The 18,478-nt window shown below is 37.7% G+C and overlaps 1 protein-coding gene across 1 annotated transcript in view; it reads left to right on the top strand.

The window, feature by feature from the left end:
• The first annotated feature begins 6,262 nt into the window (after nucleotides 1-6,262).
• Nucleotides 6,263-18,478, top strand: part of sergef (secretion regulating guanine nucleotide exchange factor) — a 28,258-nt gene continuing 16,042 nt past the window's right edge. Inside the window, exons 1-8 of the mRNA XM_060886705.1 lie at nucleotides 6,263-6,325; nucleotides 9,340-9,475; nucleotides 9,879-10,034; nucleotides 11,624-11,718; nucleotides 11,843-11,903; nucleotides 12,003-12,116; nucleotides 15,620-15,682; nucleotides 17,269-17,427. Coding sequence (XP_060742688.1) covers nucleotides 6,287-6,325; nucleotides 9,340-9,475; nucleotides 9,879-10,034; nucleotides 11,624-11,718; nucleotides 11,843-11,903; nucleotides 12,003-12,116; nucleotides 15,620-15,682; nucleotides 17,269-17,427 — 823 coding nt within the window. The 5' untranslated portion in view covers nucleotides 6,263-6,286. The remainder of the gene's footprint in view (nucleotides 6,326-9,339; nucleotides 9,476-9,878; nucleotides 10,035-11,623; nucleotides 11,719-11,842; nucleotides 11,904-12,002; nucleotides 12,117-15,619; nucleotides 15,683-17,268; nucleotides 17,428-18,478) is intronic.

The raw sequence follows: 18,478 nt of genomic DNA, 5'->3' as shown, positions 1-18,478 counted from the left end.
CATTTTTTAAGAAAGTAAGCAATCAAACAATTTGTTATAGTTAACTAATTTTATTTTTTTATTCAAATGGAACTTATTCTGAATTTATAGATTTATTTTACAACTAATGACTGTACAGTAAGTACACGGCTTGTTTTCCAAGTTGAACTGATTTAATAAATTAACTAATCAATTAATTACTGAAATTTGTGTCAATTATCATCCTTAGAACAAACACAACACACCAAACGTAGTATTTTCCAGACCATTTTTATTATTATTATTGCTTGAGAAACAGAAAATAGTGCACAACATCTAAACAAGCATCTAGAACACTGCAAATAAGAGAGGAAATATAGTAATAAAAAAATGGCAATCAAACAAGAATATAAGGGGGATGTCAAATAAAATTCAAAACAGAATTCATCAACATTTGAACAGTCATCAAAAACAGAAAAATGGACACAAGGTTCTTAAAACTTTTTCTTATCCAGTGTGACTTACAATTTATTTTAACTTGCTCAAGGGCCCAGCAGTGGAAGCTTGGTGGACCTGGGATTCAAACTCATGACCTTCTGATCAGTAGTCCAACACCTTAACTTCTATTCTACCACATCCATTTTTGTTCTGTGATAACTTGAAAGTTCATTCATTCATTCATCTTCTACCGCTTATCCGAACTAACTCGGGTCACGGGGAGCCTGTGCCTATCTCAGGCGTCATCGGGCATCAAGGCAGGATACACCCTGGACGGAGTTAACTTGAAAGTTGATGTTTAAATTATATTTTAAAGTGGTTTGGAGTTTGAGTATTTTGGAGTTGGTTTGGAAATGTGGAATTTTGAGAGTTCTACATTTCCTAAGAGTTAGGTTCATTATTAAAAATTGATGTTTTTTAGCAGGACTGTAGTCAGTAAATCCAAACACAACATCCTTCCCCAAATAAAACACTGTTTTCATAAAAAAAAAGAAAAAAGAACAAGAACATCTTGCTAAAATGTCATTGTGAAAGAATAATCACAAAATGAATGAACTACAGTTTCATCAGAGGCATCACAGAAAGAGCAACTAGAGGAGATATCACTTTTAAACTTTTTTTAAGGTGAGAGCACTTGATAAAATAGTGTTCATAACTTTAGAAAATAATTATTCTGGTGATACAGGAACCTGAAACTGAGCAATTCTTTGTAAGAAAATAAAAAGCCTTGAGAATTAATTAATTGACTGGCCAGAAGAATGTTCTTGTCATATCAATTGAAAACAAATATATATATATATATATATATATATATATATATATATATATATATATATATATATATATATATATATATATATAGACTTATTCTTGTAAAGAACAATACAGTTATTCCAAATAAAAATATTTGTGGGGTGAGAAGTTGTGCATAAATATCAGGGACCAATCACAAGAACCTGCCTGTGAGAGAGTAGCTGGTAATATATCAATTTTATAATTGATGTAACTGGGAATGAAGTTCCACAATGACCCTGGATTCTTCCTAAACTGTTTTAGCCAATTAATCTTAAAGGTAAATAAGACTACTAAAGTTTAAGAAGTTGAGACCACCTTTTTTAAGAGTGTTCATTACAACAGACTTTTTAATATAGTGAACTGATCGCTTCCGTAAAAAACTGAAAAGAAGCTGGTAGATGATTTTACCTAAGTTTGGGGTCTAGAGGAACAGATTGAGCTGCGTAACAGAAAAAAAGATCCGCCTCTTAAAGATCTCTTGGTAACCACTGGTTAGTCTTATAAATAAGTGGTGGGTAATTAAGAGTACACCTTTCATTTTGGTTCTTCACAACTAGAAGTCCTAAATAAGTAACATTATCTTTCACAGCAAAGAGTTCATTCATTCATTCATTCATCTTCTACCGCTTATCTGAACTACCTCGGGTCATGGGGAGAGTGTGTCTATCTCAGGCGTCATCGGGCATCAAGGCAGGATACACCCTGGACGGAGTGCCAACCCATCGCAGGGCACACACACAAACTCTCATTCACTCACACAATCACACACTAGGGACAATTTTCCAGAGATGCCAATCAACCTACCATGCATGTCTTTGGACCGGGGGAGGAAACCGGAGTACCCGGAGGAACCCCCCGAGGCACGGGGAGAACATTTAAACTCCACACACAAGGCGGAGGCGGGAATCGAACCCCCAACCCTGGAGGTGTGAGGCGAACGTGCTAACCACTAAGCCACCGTGCCCCGCAAAGAGTTCACATTTCTGTAAATTTAAGTGTAAGCCAGAGGCTTCTGAAAATAAATTGCCAGGAGAATCTGTGTAGCATCTTTAAGAAAAAGGGTTGTATCATCTGCAAGTTGACTGATAAGTACGTCTCCTCCAGCAATAGATATACCTTTTAAGCTGTTCGCATTCATCTAATCACGCAAAAGCTGTCTAATGCCTCTCGAATGTTCCGCTTCGATGTTTTAAAATCACACCATTTGTATACAAGGTTTTAATGGCATTACAGAAGAATTTCCCAAATCCACACTGAAAAATAAAAGTTATGAACGAATTGAGAAATAACTAGGGGATCATCAGTGGCAAGACCGCTAATATTATGAGGATGAATTGTATTATATTTACCTTTGTGTCTTTCAAGATTAAAAAAGTATGAGGAATTTTGTTACCCCTTTTCCACATATTTGGCTGTAGGTCTCTTAAATGCATTTTTTTCTTCAGGTGACATACTGTCGTGAGATATCATGGAAAGAGAGGTGATTTCGTTCATTTTGTATACAGAGCTATCATACAGTAGGCTCTCAAATATTAACCAATAGTACATTTCAATATTTACAATATTTGCCAAAGATATTTTTCTTATTTGTCAGATCCCAATGAAAGTAAATTCTATTTTGGAGTTATAGTTTATCATGTCCTAAATGAGAGTTGTTTATTTTCCAGAGGGAACCAAGAAGAACTAATATTTATGGAAATTGCCTTGTGGTCTGTTAGGGGAGTAACAAGTATTTCAACTGAAACATTCTCTTTTAAGAAGCTCACAGAGATTAACCAGAAATCTATTGGAGACTGTTTAGTGCCACTTGCTTTCACAAGTATATATATGGACGTCTACGTATAAGCAGTTTGATCAGGGCGATTCTCTCTACAAAAATCGGATAAATTGTCCTTCTGCGTGAAATTTTCAAAATTGCATTTGAGGAGTTTGACTGCTTTGGAAGTCATCTATCAACTACATCATTAAGAATGATATTCAAGTCTCCTCCAATAAGTAAATCAGCTTGTGGATATTTCTGAAATCAAAGCAATATTCTGACTTCTAAGGACTTAGAAGTTTAGTTAAGATCATGAGTATTGTGATTGTACAGTACTCATAATTGTTAACTAAAATAAAGACTTGATCCGTCAGATGTAAAAGTAAACATGAAAAGTGTCTCAGGGGGTCTGAAAAAGTGTTCTTTAATGTAGGGACCCCTGCTGATCTCTCAGAACCATAAACAAACCATAGATCATTCCATGTATTTTCAGACCTTTTTTTTTTTTTTTTATTTTAATAACAAATGACAACAGATAACAAAATGCAATGCCATAATATTTAAATCATAAAACAGCATAACATAAAAGGAAAGAAAAAGGAAATTACAAAGAAGGGCTATCGAGCAATACAATTAATTTAGAAAAGAGGAATCAAATTAACAGCTTTGTAAAAGTCCTTAGTTTTAATAGCTTTTCGGCTTGTAAGTCCTTTTAAATTTCAAATTAAGTTTTCATTTCCAGTTTAAAATGGATAATGTTTGGTTTCCTTTCAGACATCTTACGGCATTTATGGATATGAAACTTTCCAAATAAAATAAAAAGATTTAAAATAAAAAGATGACATTTCACCATTTTACTTTCCTCATAAATGTATTTTCAGACATTTTTTTAAATCTTTTAATTTACTAATTACTAATTTTTTTAAGTTCTGCTAGAGATATATTTTGGTCACATTCACTTCATTCTGGGCTTTGTCAATGCTTCTTGCCTCATTTTTTATATGAGACAAGAAATCTGAACCTTGATTGTTATCATGTTTGAAATATATATATTTTTATATAGATCTTCTACATAACTGGAAATGATATGGTTGTTATCAGAAATTTGATCATTAATTTTAAGTTTATATAAACTTTTAACGTATTTTTTTTTTCTAAATTATGAAAATATATTGTGTTTTTTTTTCACCATGCTCCAACCATTTTTGTCTGGATTGAATAAAAGCACCTTTTAATTAAAAGGGGTAAGGAATTATCAAACACGATAAAGAATTAGACAAAAAAGAATCACTCACTCACTCACTTTCTACCGCTTATCCGAACTACCTCAAGTCACGGGGAGCCTGTGCCTATCTCAGGCGTCATCGGGCATCAAGGCAGGATACACCCTGGACGGAGTGCCAACCCATTGCAGGGCACACACACACACACACACACACACTCTCATTCACTCACACAATCACACACTACGGACAATTTCTCAGAGATGCCAATCAACCTACCATGCATGTCTTTGGACCGGGGGAGGAAACCGGAGTACCCGGAGGAAACCCCCGAGGCACGGGGAGAACATGCAAACTCCACACACACAAGGTGGAGGCGGGAATCGAACCCCCAACCCTGGAGGTGTGAGGCGAATGTGCTAACCACTAAGCCACCGTGCCCCCCCAAAAAAGAATTATTAAAGAAATAATCTATTTTTATGAAAACGATTGAAATCGAATGAAAAGCTCCATTAGTTGAATTATAATCATTCATTCATTCATTCATTCATCTTCTACCGCTTATCCGAACTTCCTCGGGTCACGGGGAGCCTGTGCCTATCTCAGGCGTCATCGGGCATCAAGGCAGGATACACCCTGGACGGAGTGCCAACCCATCGCAGGGCACACACACACTCTCATTCACTCATGCAATCACACACTAGGGACAATTTTTCCAGAGATGCCAATCAACCTACCATGCATGTCTTTGGACCGGGGGAGGAAACCGGAGTACCCGGAGGAAACCCCCGAGGCACGGGGAGAACATGCAAACTCCACACACACAAGGTGGAGGCGGGAATCGAACCCCCAACCCTGGAGGTGTGAGGCGAACGTGCTAACCACTAAGCCACCGTGCCCCCTTGAATTATAATCTTAATTGGAAAAACATCTATCAGAATTTAGCCCAAGGTGAAAAAAAAAACACAAAATATTTTCATAATTTAGAAAAAAATATTAATGTTAATAGTTTATATAAATGTATAATGATCAAATTTCTGATAACATTTCCAGTTGTGTAGAAGATCTTTATTAATAAAAATAATTAATAAAATATTTCAAACAAGATAACAATCAAGGTTCAGATTTCTTGTCTCATAAAAAAATATTTGGTAAATATTACTGTATTCAAAAAAATTTACCACATATTTTTTTCTTCCCTAGCTTTCATCCAATTTTCATTAATGATGTTAATGGCTTCTTTTCTGAACAATGTATCACTCAAAAGTGTATTATTTAGCTTCCAATAGTTCCAATGATAATAATAATAATAATATAATTATATTAAACTGAAGGGCAACCCATGTTTATCCTTAGAGATCTTTAACTATTTTGTATCTTTAACTTGGCTTTAACTTTTTTTTTTTGTCTCCATATATCACAACAGTCCAGATGTACACATAAATGACTTTAAAATTAAAATTAAAAAATAAAATTCTTTATATGTATTTATAATACCTATATAAAAGGTATTACCTATATTTTCATACCTTTTTTATCCATTTTTTTTCATGTCCAATGTTTTTTTTTACATTTTTTTTATTGCATAACAAGAACAATATACAGAGGATCACTGTGTGTTCAACTATTAAGTATAACATTCAGAATAAAGCAATAAAAAGGAAACAACAGAAAAACAAACAAACAAACAAACAAACAAACAAATAAATAAATAAGGGGGGGGGGGGCACGACTTACAGAGTGTTCCAGAAAAAAAACGATTCTTTTTTTTTTTTATTTCTTGCATCTTTTAGGGCCTCAATATAACGTTTAAGTTTAAATAATATAATGTTAGGTTAATTATTATTCCATTTCTGTTTGTGTATGTGATATTTTCCATACACAATTATTAAGTTTATCACCAAATTTTGCTCCAAAATCTTATTTTTATATAACAAAAATACATCTTTACCAGACAGTCGAATCTTTAATTTCGTGAAATTTATTTTCATACCTATCTGCCAACAGAAGCAGCGATGTGACGTCATCACTATGCGTCCACAAAACAAATCCAATGGAACTATCCGCGCTAAAACGCGTACTGTACACATGGGTGAGTTTTACACACACTGCTTCTAGTCACTTTACAGCGAAGAACAAACTAGGATGAGCTGATAACTGTGTGATTTTTCACTTATACGTCATTCAGCCGGTCTTGTTCTTTACTCTGGGCCAAGCAAGAAATGTAAACATTAACAGATACAACATTATTACAGATATATTGAATGACGCGAAGCGTCATTAAGCGTAATAAGCTCAGATCAATGCAGATACAAGAACTAGAGCTGATGTGCACATTCAGGTTTATTTGTCTGGCGAACAAAATGGCAGAGACTTGATTGGATGCTACAGTAAAATCCTTGTGATGCTCAGGGTCAAGTCAAGTCAAGAAGCTTTTATTGTCATTACAAACATATATAGTTGTTCCAGTACACAGTGACATGAGACAACGTTTCTCCAGGACCAGGGTGCTACATAAAACATAGACAGAGCTAAGGACTTAGTAAGTAAGTCTTATAGCCACATAAAGTGCAACTGTGCAACCTGGTGCAAACAGTGCAGGACAGGACAAACAAGACAGGGAAGGCAGTACAGGACAAGACAGTGCAGGACGAAAGACAGTGTAGGACAAGACAGAAAGACAGAACAGGACAAAAGACAGTGTAGGGCAAGACCGAAAGACAGTACAGGACAAGACAAAAAGACAGACAGTACAGGACAAAAGACAGAAAGACAGTTCAGGACATAAGACAGTACAGGACAAGACAAAAAGACAGACAGTACAGGACGAAAGACAGTTCAGGACATAAGACAGAAAGACAATGTAGGGCAAGACAGAAAGACAGGACAAGCCAAAAAGACAGACAGTACAGGACAAAAGACAGAAAGACAGTGCAGAACATAAGACAAAGACCATGTAGGACAAGACAAAAAAAGACAGAAAGACAGTACAGGACAAGTCAGAAAGTGCAAGACAAACAAGACAGAGAAGACAGTGCAAGACAAAAGACAGTGTGGGACAAGACAGAAAGACAGTACAGGACGAAAGACAGTGTAGGACAAGACATAAAGACAGTACAGGACAAGACAAAAAGACAGTACAGGACAAGACAAAAAGACAGACAGTACAGGACAAAAGACAGTGCAGGACATAAGACAGAATGACAGTGTAGGGCAAGACAGAAAGAAAGTACAGGACAAGACAAAAAGACAGACAGTACAGGACAAAAGACAGTGCAGGACAAAAGACAGTGTGGGATAAGACAGAAAGACAGTGCAAGACAAGACAAAAAGACAGAAAGACAGTGCAAGACAAAAGACAGTGCAGACAAATAATTACAAGACAATACAAAAATACAATAGACAGAAACAGCACTGACCAGTCTAACTACTGTATGTTCAAACAATATTGTGTGTGCAGAAATACTGGAATGAACACAGTGTAATAGCAGCAGGTCTCTGAGATATTGTAAAGGGTTGAGCAAAACATCAAACGACTGAAATGTGAGAAAAGAGCAAAAAGTGTGCAAAAACAGCATGTAAACAGGTTGATGGGTGTATTTTGGAAGTGTGTGTATTTGGTGTAGGTCTGTGCAGTCCATACAGTTGATGTGCGTGTGTGTATTTTGTGCTCAAAACAGTTCGGTTTCAGTTATTAAGGAGTCTGATGGCTTGTGGGAAGAAACTGTTACACAGTCTGGTCGTGAGGGCCCGAATGCTTCGGTAACTTTTTCCAGACGGCAGGAGGGTGAAGAGTGTGTGTGAGGGACACAGAATATAAACATAAGAAGAAACAGCTAAACTTCTGCATATTCATGGGATTATCTAATCAGCCAATCATATGGCAGATTAAAAACTTCAGTCAATGTTCACATCCGAACAGAGAAAAAGTCTGAGCTCTATGCCTTTATCCATGGCAGGGTTATTGATGCCAGATAGGCTGGTTTGAGTATTTCAGAAACTGCTGATCTCTGGAAAATCTCACACACTGCAGTCTCTAGAATTGACATAGAATGGTGTTAAAAACATCAAGTGAGCAACAGTTCTGTTGGTGGAAAAGCCTTCAGAAGAACAACAGCTAGTAGCTGAGTACGATGTATAGAGTCGGAGCACTACAATGCACTTACATTTTACAGTTAATGACATGTAGTGTGTTACGTATATGTATTGTATAATAAATATGATCTATAAATAGCACTAGATGTCACTTTTGGGCCTGAAATGATTTGTATACAAAGCCTTTTTCAAACTGCAGGACTCCCAGGACTGATTTCGTGCCCCTCTCAATATTCCTCAATATTTTTTTCATATGGTCCTTTTGAACCCAATTCCTTTTAATGTGCTTTTTAAGGTCCACATAGGAGCATCATTAATACTAAATGTGCAATTAATAACAGTTAGTGGGGTCACGTCATAATTAGAGGGAATACTGTTGTTGGAATTACTCTATAAAACAACCATCTATTATGGTTACCTAATCAAACTGATCCCTAGATCAACCTATACACAATAAACAACAATTTACCAACATTATTTTTTAAACCGCTGAACGTTTCAGTTGAAAAACGAATGAAGTAACTTTGCAAAAACTCACTCACTCTCATTTTCTACCGCTTATCCGAACTACCTCGGGTCACGGAGAGCCTGTGCCTATCTCAGGCGTCATCGGGCATCAAGGCAGGATACACCCTGGACGGAGTGCCAACCCATCGCAGGGCACACACACACACACTCTCATTCACTCACGCAATCACACACTACGGACAATTTTCCAGAGAGGCCAATCAACCTACCATACATGTCTTTGGACCGGGGGAGGAAACCGGAGTACCCGGAGGAAACCCCCGAGGCACGGGGAGAACATGCAAACTCCACACACACAAGGAGGAGGCGGGAATCGAACCCCCAACCCTGGAGGTGTGAGGCGAACGTGCTAACCACTAAGCCACCGTGCCCCCCTCTTTGCAAAAACATTTGGTTTAAATATTTATAAATGTCTCATCTGGAAGACTGAAAAATCCTGCCTTAGTCCTGCGCACTTTCCTCTGGTGTTGTGGTGTTTGTCAGGGTGCTAACAGTTTTGGGCAGCTGGGGCTAAAGAACGCTGAAGATCAGGTGACGCCGCAGTGCGCAGAGTATGGACAGGAAGCAGAAACATTACGGGTCATCACAGGTGGAGGTGGACATTCAGCGCTCATCACTGGTGAGTGAGATTTCTATTTATTTATTTGATTTTTAATATATATAACTCTTTATTTAATTTTATTTAATTTAATTATTTCATTACATTATATTTTATTATATTAATTAATTTATTATTTATTATTTCATTTAAAAAACCAAATCTGCTATATAAATATCCAGATTTATAAATATTTTTAACTTTAAAAATATATATTTGACTTCCTCTAGTTTTATAAATATTCTCCCCTGTACTGCTTCATACTTTCATACTGCTAGTTCTATCAAACATGGAAAAATCTTTTTTCTTCTTCTTTGTTTTTTTCTTTTTCTAAATAAGTGTGTTCTTGCATGTTGGACTTGTGAATGTGGCAGTTGGTTGAATGTGGTCATGTCTAAAGCCACCATATTGGTCTCTGGTGCAGAGTCTGGGGAGCTGCTGGTATGTGGACAGAATCACAAAGGCCAGCTAGGACTCGGTCATGTATCAGAGGTCATGACCTTTCAGCTCTGCCAGTTGCCTGGACGCAGGACTGTTCGGCAAGTGTCGTGTGGCTGGGACTTTACCATCACTCTTACAGGTGATGTAATGTACAAACTATAAACATGATAAAACTTTAACCCAGGCTTTAAAAGCTTTGACTTTTGGTAGGCTTGTATGATATAACAGACTAATATTCTCCTCATGCCTTTACACTGCAGAGATATCTGCAGCTTAACAAGACTAGTTATCACTCAAGTACTAGTTACACGTAAAATGCCAAACCAGATTGATTTATGGAGGTGTTTTGAAATATCTGATAACTGACCCCACCCTGAAGCTCCGCCCCCTTCCCTTTATCTCACATACGGAGGATGTTTGAGTGACATGACTTAAAATCTATCAGTGCAGTTTTAACTTACCGGACATGAGACAGGGATACAGTAAATTATAACATCACTTAAAGGTGGGGTCTCCGATTAAGTCGGGCCGAATACTAAACAAAAAACAAAACAAACGTGTAGCCAATGAGCAGAAAGGGGCGTGTCTTGTCATTATGCGGCGGAGAGAGTGTTCAGTGCGCATGTGTGACATCAGCAGAAAGCGGATTTGACATTGACATGGAGGATAAAAACAAAGGAAGAAAGGCTTACGATAAGGTAAGAAGTAGGACGTGTTAATATAGGATCAGCTTTCCAGCGCTGGAGAGAACTGAAGGAGCAGGAAGTTGGTCACATATTCACAGATTGGAGTTTCCTGAGTCAATAACTCCTGAGCTAAACGCTGTTACTACACAAATAACACCTCTTTTCTATCGTAGTAATGTAGAGACGCAGCTACAACCGTGTTTTGTGTAGTAACAGTGTTTAGCTCAGGAGTCATTGACTCGGGAAACTCCAATCTGTGAATATGTGACCAACTTTACTTAAGACGCCGAGGCGCTTTTTTCCTTCTCGATAGGTGAGTAACGTTGGTTTTGTTTTGTTACACAGAACTAATATATGTCTTTGTCCTTTACATGATTATACTTGTGTGTCATTTTTGCTTGTTTGTTTATCTGCAGTTGTATTGTTCTTCCCTTCAGCTATGATAAAGACACATTTCTTTCCATTAGTTGTCTGGGTTACGTATGTATGTGTGGGCGGAGCTATCAATACAGGGGTGGGACCCATTTGGGTTAGGGGCGTGTTTGTTTTGGTGATTTCAAATGTCAACATTGGCTTTCAAAAATCGGAGACCCCACCTTTAAGTATGTTTATTAGGGATGGCTTTGAACAATAATGAGCTAAAAAAGATGAAATACATCGACAACATCGAGTTGCCAAAGCTAACACTTTACAAATAATTTTTGTAAATATAAATAATTAAATATATAGCATTTTTAGCACTGGGCATGGTATTAATGCAGCTATACAGGAAAGTTTCAAATGCAATGAATATTTACCCCCCATGATCAAGCCTGAGGTAACAGTAGCAAGGAATAATTCCCTGAGATGATATGAGGAAGAAACCTTGAGAGGAACCAGGCTCAGAACTGAACCTCATCATTTAATGGTGATTACGATTAGACTATTAATAACACAAGAAAGAACTCGCGTCTCTGTAGATCAGATCGTTGTAGATGTATCTGTAATCACAAAATATCACAAACGATTACCGACATGACAGTTGTGCTGCTTGATCTGGTAGATGATGGACAAGTCTTGACATGTGGCTCCAATGCTTTCGGTCAGCTGGGCGTCTCGCCGCAGACACAATACACTGCACAGTATCTGCTAATCACGGTCAGAATGTGTGTTTTTCTATACATAGGCTTTTCATGCCATAAAAAAATGTTTGCTTAAAGTATATGTGGTGTTTGTTTGTCCAGAATTCCAAACTTGTGATCTGTCTTCTTTTTCTTGTTAGTCTTTAAAGGAACCAGTCGTCAGTGTAGCAGCAGGACTTAGACATGGGCTCGCAGTGACAGGTACACATATGACAAGGAGGTTTTTTCTCCTCCTTCCTTTACTCCTTCGCTCCTTCACTCCATTCACAATCCACTGTGTTTGTATGTGTTTATGTGAAGGTTCAGGTGGTGTGTATCAGTGGGGTACAGGTCTGTTAAGTCAAGCCAAACGAGCACTGAATCCTCAGCCTGTCCCAAACCACCTCAGCTCCAAGGAGCCCTGCTTGGTCACAGGTACATTTTACCACCTTTATCACAGTACTTTAGAGTTATTATGATTTTACAGGAAACTAAATATTCTGGATGACCCACACACCCCTAACACACTGGGTGATTCTGCCATCTGGAAAAAGGTACTGCAGCATTCGGGCCCTCACAACCAGACTGTGCAGCAGTTTCTTTCCTCAAACTATCCGACTCCCCAACACCCAAAACTACACTGTTACTAAAAACACACACACACATACACACACATACATTCATATGCTTAAACACGCACATACATGTACACATACACTCAAACACACACATACACTCAAACACACACATACACACACATACATTCATATGCTTAAACACGCACATACATGTACACATACACTCAAACACACATACACTCAAACACACACATACACTCAAACACACACATACACTCAAACACACACATACACTCAAACACACGCATACACTCAAACACACGCATACACTCAAACACACGCATACACTCAAACACACGCATACTCTCAAACACACGCATACTCTCAAACACACGCATACACTCAAACACGCGCATACACTCAGACATGCACATACACTCAAACACGCACACACACTCAAACACACACATACACTCAAACACACACATACACTCAAACACACACATACACTCAAACACACACACTCAAACACACGCATACACTCAAACACACGCATACTCTCAAACACGCGCATACACTCAAACACGCGCATACACTCAGACATGCACATACACTCAAACACGCACACACAATCAAACACACACATACACTCAAACACACACACACACTCAAACACACACATACACTCAAACACACGCATACACTCAAACACACGCATACACTCAAACACACGCATACTCTCAAACACACGCATACTCTCAAACACGCGCATACACTCAAACACGCGCATACACTCAGACATGCACATACACTCAAACACGCACACACACTCAAACACACACATACACTCAAACACACACATACACTCAAACACACACATACACTCAAACACACACATACACTCAAACACACACATACTCTCAAACACGCGCATACACTCAAACACACGCATACTCTCAAACACACGCATACACTCAAACACGCGCATACACTCAGACATGCACATACACTCAAACACGCACACACACTCAAACACACACATACACTCAAACACACACATACACTCAAACACACACATACACTCAAACACACACATACACTCAAACACACACACTCAAACACACGCATACACTCAAACACACGCATACTCTCAAACACGCGCATACACTCAAACACGCGCATACACTCAGACATGCACATACACTCAAACACGCACACACAATCAAACACACACATACACTCAAACACACACACACACTCAAACACACACATACACTCAAACACACGCATACACTCAAACACACGCATACACTCAAACACACGCATACTCTCAAACACACGCATACTCTCAAACACGCGCATACACTCAAACACGCGCATACACTCAGACATGCACATACACTCAAACACGCACACACACTCAAACACACACATACACTCAAACACACACATACACTCAAACACACACATACACTCAAACACACACATACACTCAAACACACACATACTCTCAAACACGCGCATACACTCAAACACGCGCATACACTCAAACACACGCATACTCTCAAACACACACATACACTCAGACATGCACATACACTCAAACATGCACACACACTCAAACACACACATACACTCAAACACACACACACACTCAAACACACATATGCACACATACATACACACACATTCCCTCAACTGCTGCATTACACACTAGTGTTAATTTTGTCAGATGAGACGAGACGAAATATGTTTGTCAACAACCTTTTTTTTCATGACTAAGACGAGACGATGACAAGACTGCACCACTGTCCAAAAACGCTGACTAAGACTAAATTAACATGCGTTATTGTTGACGAAAAAAGACGAGACAAAAATGTTTTGTATAAAATAAAAACTAAGATAAAACCTCTCTTCATTTTCGTCTACAATTGTCTCTGCTTTTTCATCAGCTGTTACGCCTTTAAAATATTCAGTACGAGTTCGCGGCTTCGCGCTGTTGCTCAAGTTACAGGTCCGTGAAGCGGATCCCGCTTATTATATTGTTATCTACCAAATAAATCGATAATTTGACTCAAAATGATGATTTGAAAAGGAGTTTATTGATTTAAAAACGATTGTATTGTTTCCTCTAAAGAAAATAGTGCGCTCCGTCTCTACGGTTAGAATCCTGTGTGTCCATGGCAACGCTCTGTTTAAACGAGTGTTCTCAACTTCTCACTGATACTTTTGTGATTCGCGGAGTTTTGACAAGTTTTATAGCCTTGATTTTGTTTCTTATTCAAAAGTGGTGACAGAAAAAACTCAGCACCCCCAACCTGAAACCTCTTCCCCCGCCCCTGTCACAATCACATCATAATCAAAATTAATAATTAGGCTTAAAAACAAATGTATATGTAAGGGAATTACATGAAATATTGCTCCAAATATCATCAATAATGGTGTGTGCAATACCATGTATAACTTGCATTAAGTCGGTAATTTTTATATATATACATATATATATATATACACACACACACACACACACACACACCCCTACAGTTTTGATCTTAGGCTTTTCATTAAGTTATTTATTTCCACTATAACACTTGTGTTCCTGATATTATTGCATTTAATGAGGCCTCGTTGTATTTATTCTTACAATAGATTCCAGATGTGGTCAAGCTACAATTTTTTGACTAAAACTAGACTAAAATTAAAGATTTTTAGTCAACTAAAACTTGACTAAGATACCTTGAGTTTTCTTTTGACTAAAACTAGACTAAAATTTAAACTTAGTCGACTAAAACTAAGACTAACAAAAAAGATATGTGAATGACTAAATATGACTAAAACTAACAAGGACATTTGGCACAAGACTAAGACTAAATTAAAAATAGGTGACGAAATTAACACTATTACACACCTCATTTCAATACCTCATCCAACTGCTGTTATTACACAAGTCTATATATGTTTACAAGAACCGTCTTTGTTTACAACCCAATATTTCTATACAGTATTCCTCTACAATGTACTGTATAATATACAGAATGCACACTGGGTTGTTCTGTTTGTGTGTTTTGCCCTGTAGTGTTTTGTATTGTTTGTCTGCACTGTCTTTTGTCTCACACTGTTTGCACCAAGTTACACACGATACACTTTATGTGGCTAGGACAACTTACTTTATCAGGACCATGGTGTTGTTTTATGTAACACCAGGGTCCTGGAGAAACGTTGTCTCATTTCACTATGTACTATGTCAGATATTTACAGTATGGTTGAAATGTCAATAAAAGCTTCTTGACTTGACTTGACTTGACTTGACTTGACTTGAACAGTAACTCTTACACATAAACCTTGCCTCTTCATCTGTAGGGCTGGACCATGTATCTGTCACGAGTGTATCTGCAGGCTCTGTGCACTGTGCCTGTCTGACAGGTGAGGTCATTAACGATCTGCCTAATTTGTCTATGTTCATATTCCTTATAAACCAGGTTATATACAGTAGATATAATCAGATCCTTTCTTCAGAATGTTTTTCTGTAATCGTGACCATTCCCAGGTCATGTGACCTTCTCTAGTAAGATAATTTAGCACTGGAAAGCTAGCACTGGGTCTACATGTTTAACTCCCTCTGTTTCTGATTATATTTTCGTTTTCTGATGATATTTTGATGTATTCTTTGATATATACAGGTGTGCTCAAATGTTTGCATACCCTGAAAGAAATTGTTCAACGTTGCCATTTATTTAGAAAATACACCCAATAATGCAAAACGCGGTCACGTGAAGTCAATAATTATCACATAGTTGTTTATCTCCTTTTTAAAACCCAATGATAACTAAAATCCACAAACAACTTTGAGAGAAATACAGGCTGCTCTGGAAAAAAGTGGTGGTGGTGTTTCAAGGAGCATAATAAGGAGGTACTTGAACACATGACCTGCATGGTCGAGTTGCCAGGAGGAAGTAGTTTCTGTGCCCAAGTCACAAAAATGCCCACATTCAATACACCAGACAGCACATACTGTAGACAAGCCACACAGGTTCTGGAGCAGAGTGATGTGGAGTGATGAGACCAAAACTGATCTTCATAGCTACAACCTTAGAGTCAGCAAGGCCTACGATGAAAAGTATAGCATGGTGGTGGATCTCTGATGTTTTGCTGCTGTATGAGCTCCAGTGACACATGGAAGTCAGTAAAAATTGATGGCAAGATACTGTAAATGCAGCATGTTATCAGAAAATATTGGCAGACAATTTGCATTCTACAGCACGAAAGCTGCACATGGGAAGATCTCGGAACATGACAATGATCCAAAGCACAAGGACCCTCCAATGGCTACAACAGAAAAAAAGGTGAAGGTTCTGGAGGCCATCACAGTCTCCTGACCTCACTATCATTGAGACACTTTGGGGGAGATCTCAAATCTGCAGTTTGTGCTAAACAACCAAAAAATGTACATTTTGGGGGCATTTTGCCAAGAAGAATGGGCAGCTCTACCACCTGAGAGAATTAAGGACCTCGTGCATAATTATTACAAAAGACTACATGCCATCATTGATGCTAAAGAAGACCATACACGATATTAAGAACTAAATGTATTCTTTCTTTTCTTTTTTGTTCTAGTTTGTTTGCTGATTGTTCCATTCTGTAATGCCTTACGTAATAACTTGAGTCCTATAAGAAATAAAAATTAATTCGTTTTGCCTTCTCACTCATGTTTTCTTTAAAACATTTTTACACATCTTGCAAATTCTTCCAAGGTTTGCAAACCTTTGAGCACAACTTCATATCTGATATATTGGATATATTTAATTCTTCTTTATATTGTATCCAGTTGTGATCATTTTTCTTTCTTTCTTTTGTTCTTTTCTGCTATTGGCTATCATTGCAGCAGGCTGTATGTTCACAGCAATCATTGAACAAGCAATAGCAGCAAAATTCCTGCTAACATTTTGGTCTTGTTAGAGGTTTGACTCACAAATGTTCATATTTTTAAATATTTTTGCTTGTTTGTCTAGTATCCGGCGAGTTATTCCTGTGGGGAAGTAATAAACACGGCCAACTGTGTAGAAAAGACACCTTCCTACCTCTGCCTACAGCTTTAGACCCTTCACTGTTAAATGGAGAAAGAGTTTTGTCGATACACAGTGGCTGGACTCACCTAATCGCCCAGACAGGTACGTCTGCAATTTCAGTAATAACACACACACACACACAGTGTATTATTGGGATTTTGAAATCATTGATTTCTAGTCTAGTCTAGTCTCTGGTTATAGAAATAAAAGACTCATTAATGAAATCCCAGTATAGTGGTATTAGTGAGACAAGGGAATGATCAGGATTATCAGAACAAATCACTGCTATTCTAGGTGTAAAATATGCTACACGTTTTATAAAAGATTTCTCTTTTTGCCACCGTGCAACATCAAGTGGAAGTTTATCACACTGGAATATTTTTCCTCTCGTTGTTCCTAAAAATCTCTTGATAAGTTACTACTTCCCAGAGTCAATACTTTGGTCGTTGTCCTTCTGCAGCAGCTACGGCTTTGTGTCGTCTCACGGATAGAAGCATCTGTTAGCTTTGAACCTATGAGCCTTCTTGGATAACATGGATGATGGAGCTACTGTAGATTTTTACCACAGAAATCAGACCGTTACAGAACACACAACTTTTTTTTAAAGCATTCCTTTGTTGCTTTTTGCTGTTCCTGTGATTTAGCTTATTGAGCTTTTGGGTTATACAAATAATCTTTATAGACCCAGGTGTCTGGTTAAAGAATTTGCTTGTGCTTGCTGACCTCGTGCATGATGCTACCACCATTGTAGGATAAATGTGTTACATGGTTTCTGGGCTGTATTTAGTTTGCATAAACATAAAAATGTACTTTTGGACCAAGTGTCTTTTTTATTTATTTATTTATTTTTTTTTTTCACATGCCATTTATCATCAACTCCAGGTGTCAAAAATGACCATATTTTTATGGTCTGCACTAGTTCTCATTTTTCAGCCAGTGAGCTCTCGAACTCCTTCAGTGTCATATAAGGCTCTTATAGGTAGAGGTTAGGTTCGTACATGTCAAATTTATCAGTGTCATGTCATACGAGATGAAAGAGATGCAGTGTGTGTGCTCTTTTCTGTGCTGTATTCATGGCCATTGGTAGTCGCCATAACGAGTTGTTTCATATTTACATAAAATTAGAACTTTTTTAACTTTAGGTACTTTTCAT

The sequence above is a fragment of the Tachysurus vachellii genome, chromosome 14 (genome assembly GCF_030014155.1).
Source record: "Tachysurus vachellii isolate PV-2020 chromosome 14, HZAU_Pvac_v1, whole genome shotgun sequence".
NCBI lineage: Eukaryota > Metazoa > Chordata > Actinopteri > Siluriformes > Bagridae > Tachysurus > Tachysurus vachellii.
Note: the sequence above shows the minus strand (reverse complement) of the source record. Positions and strands in the feature narration are given on the sequence as shown.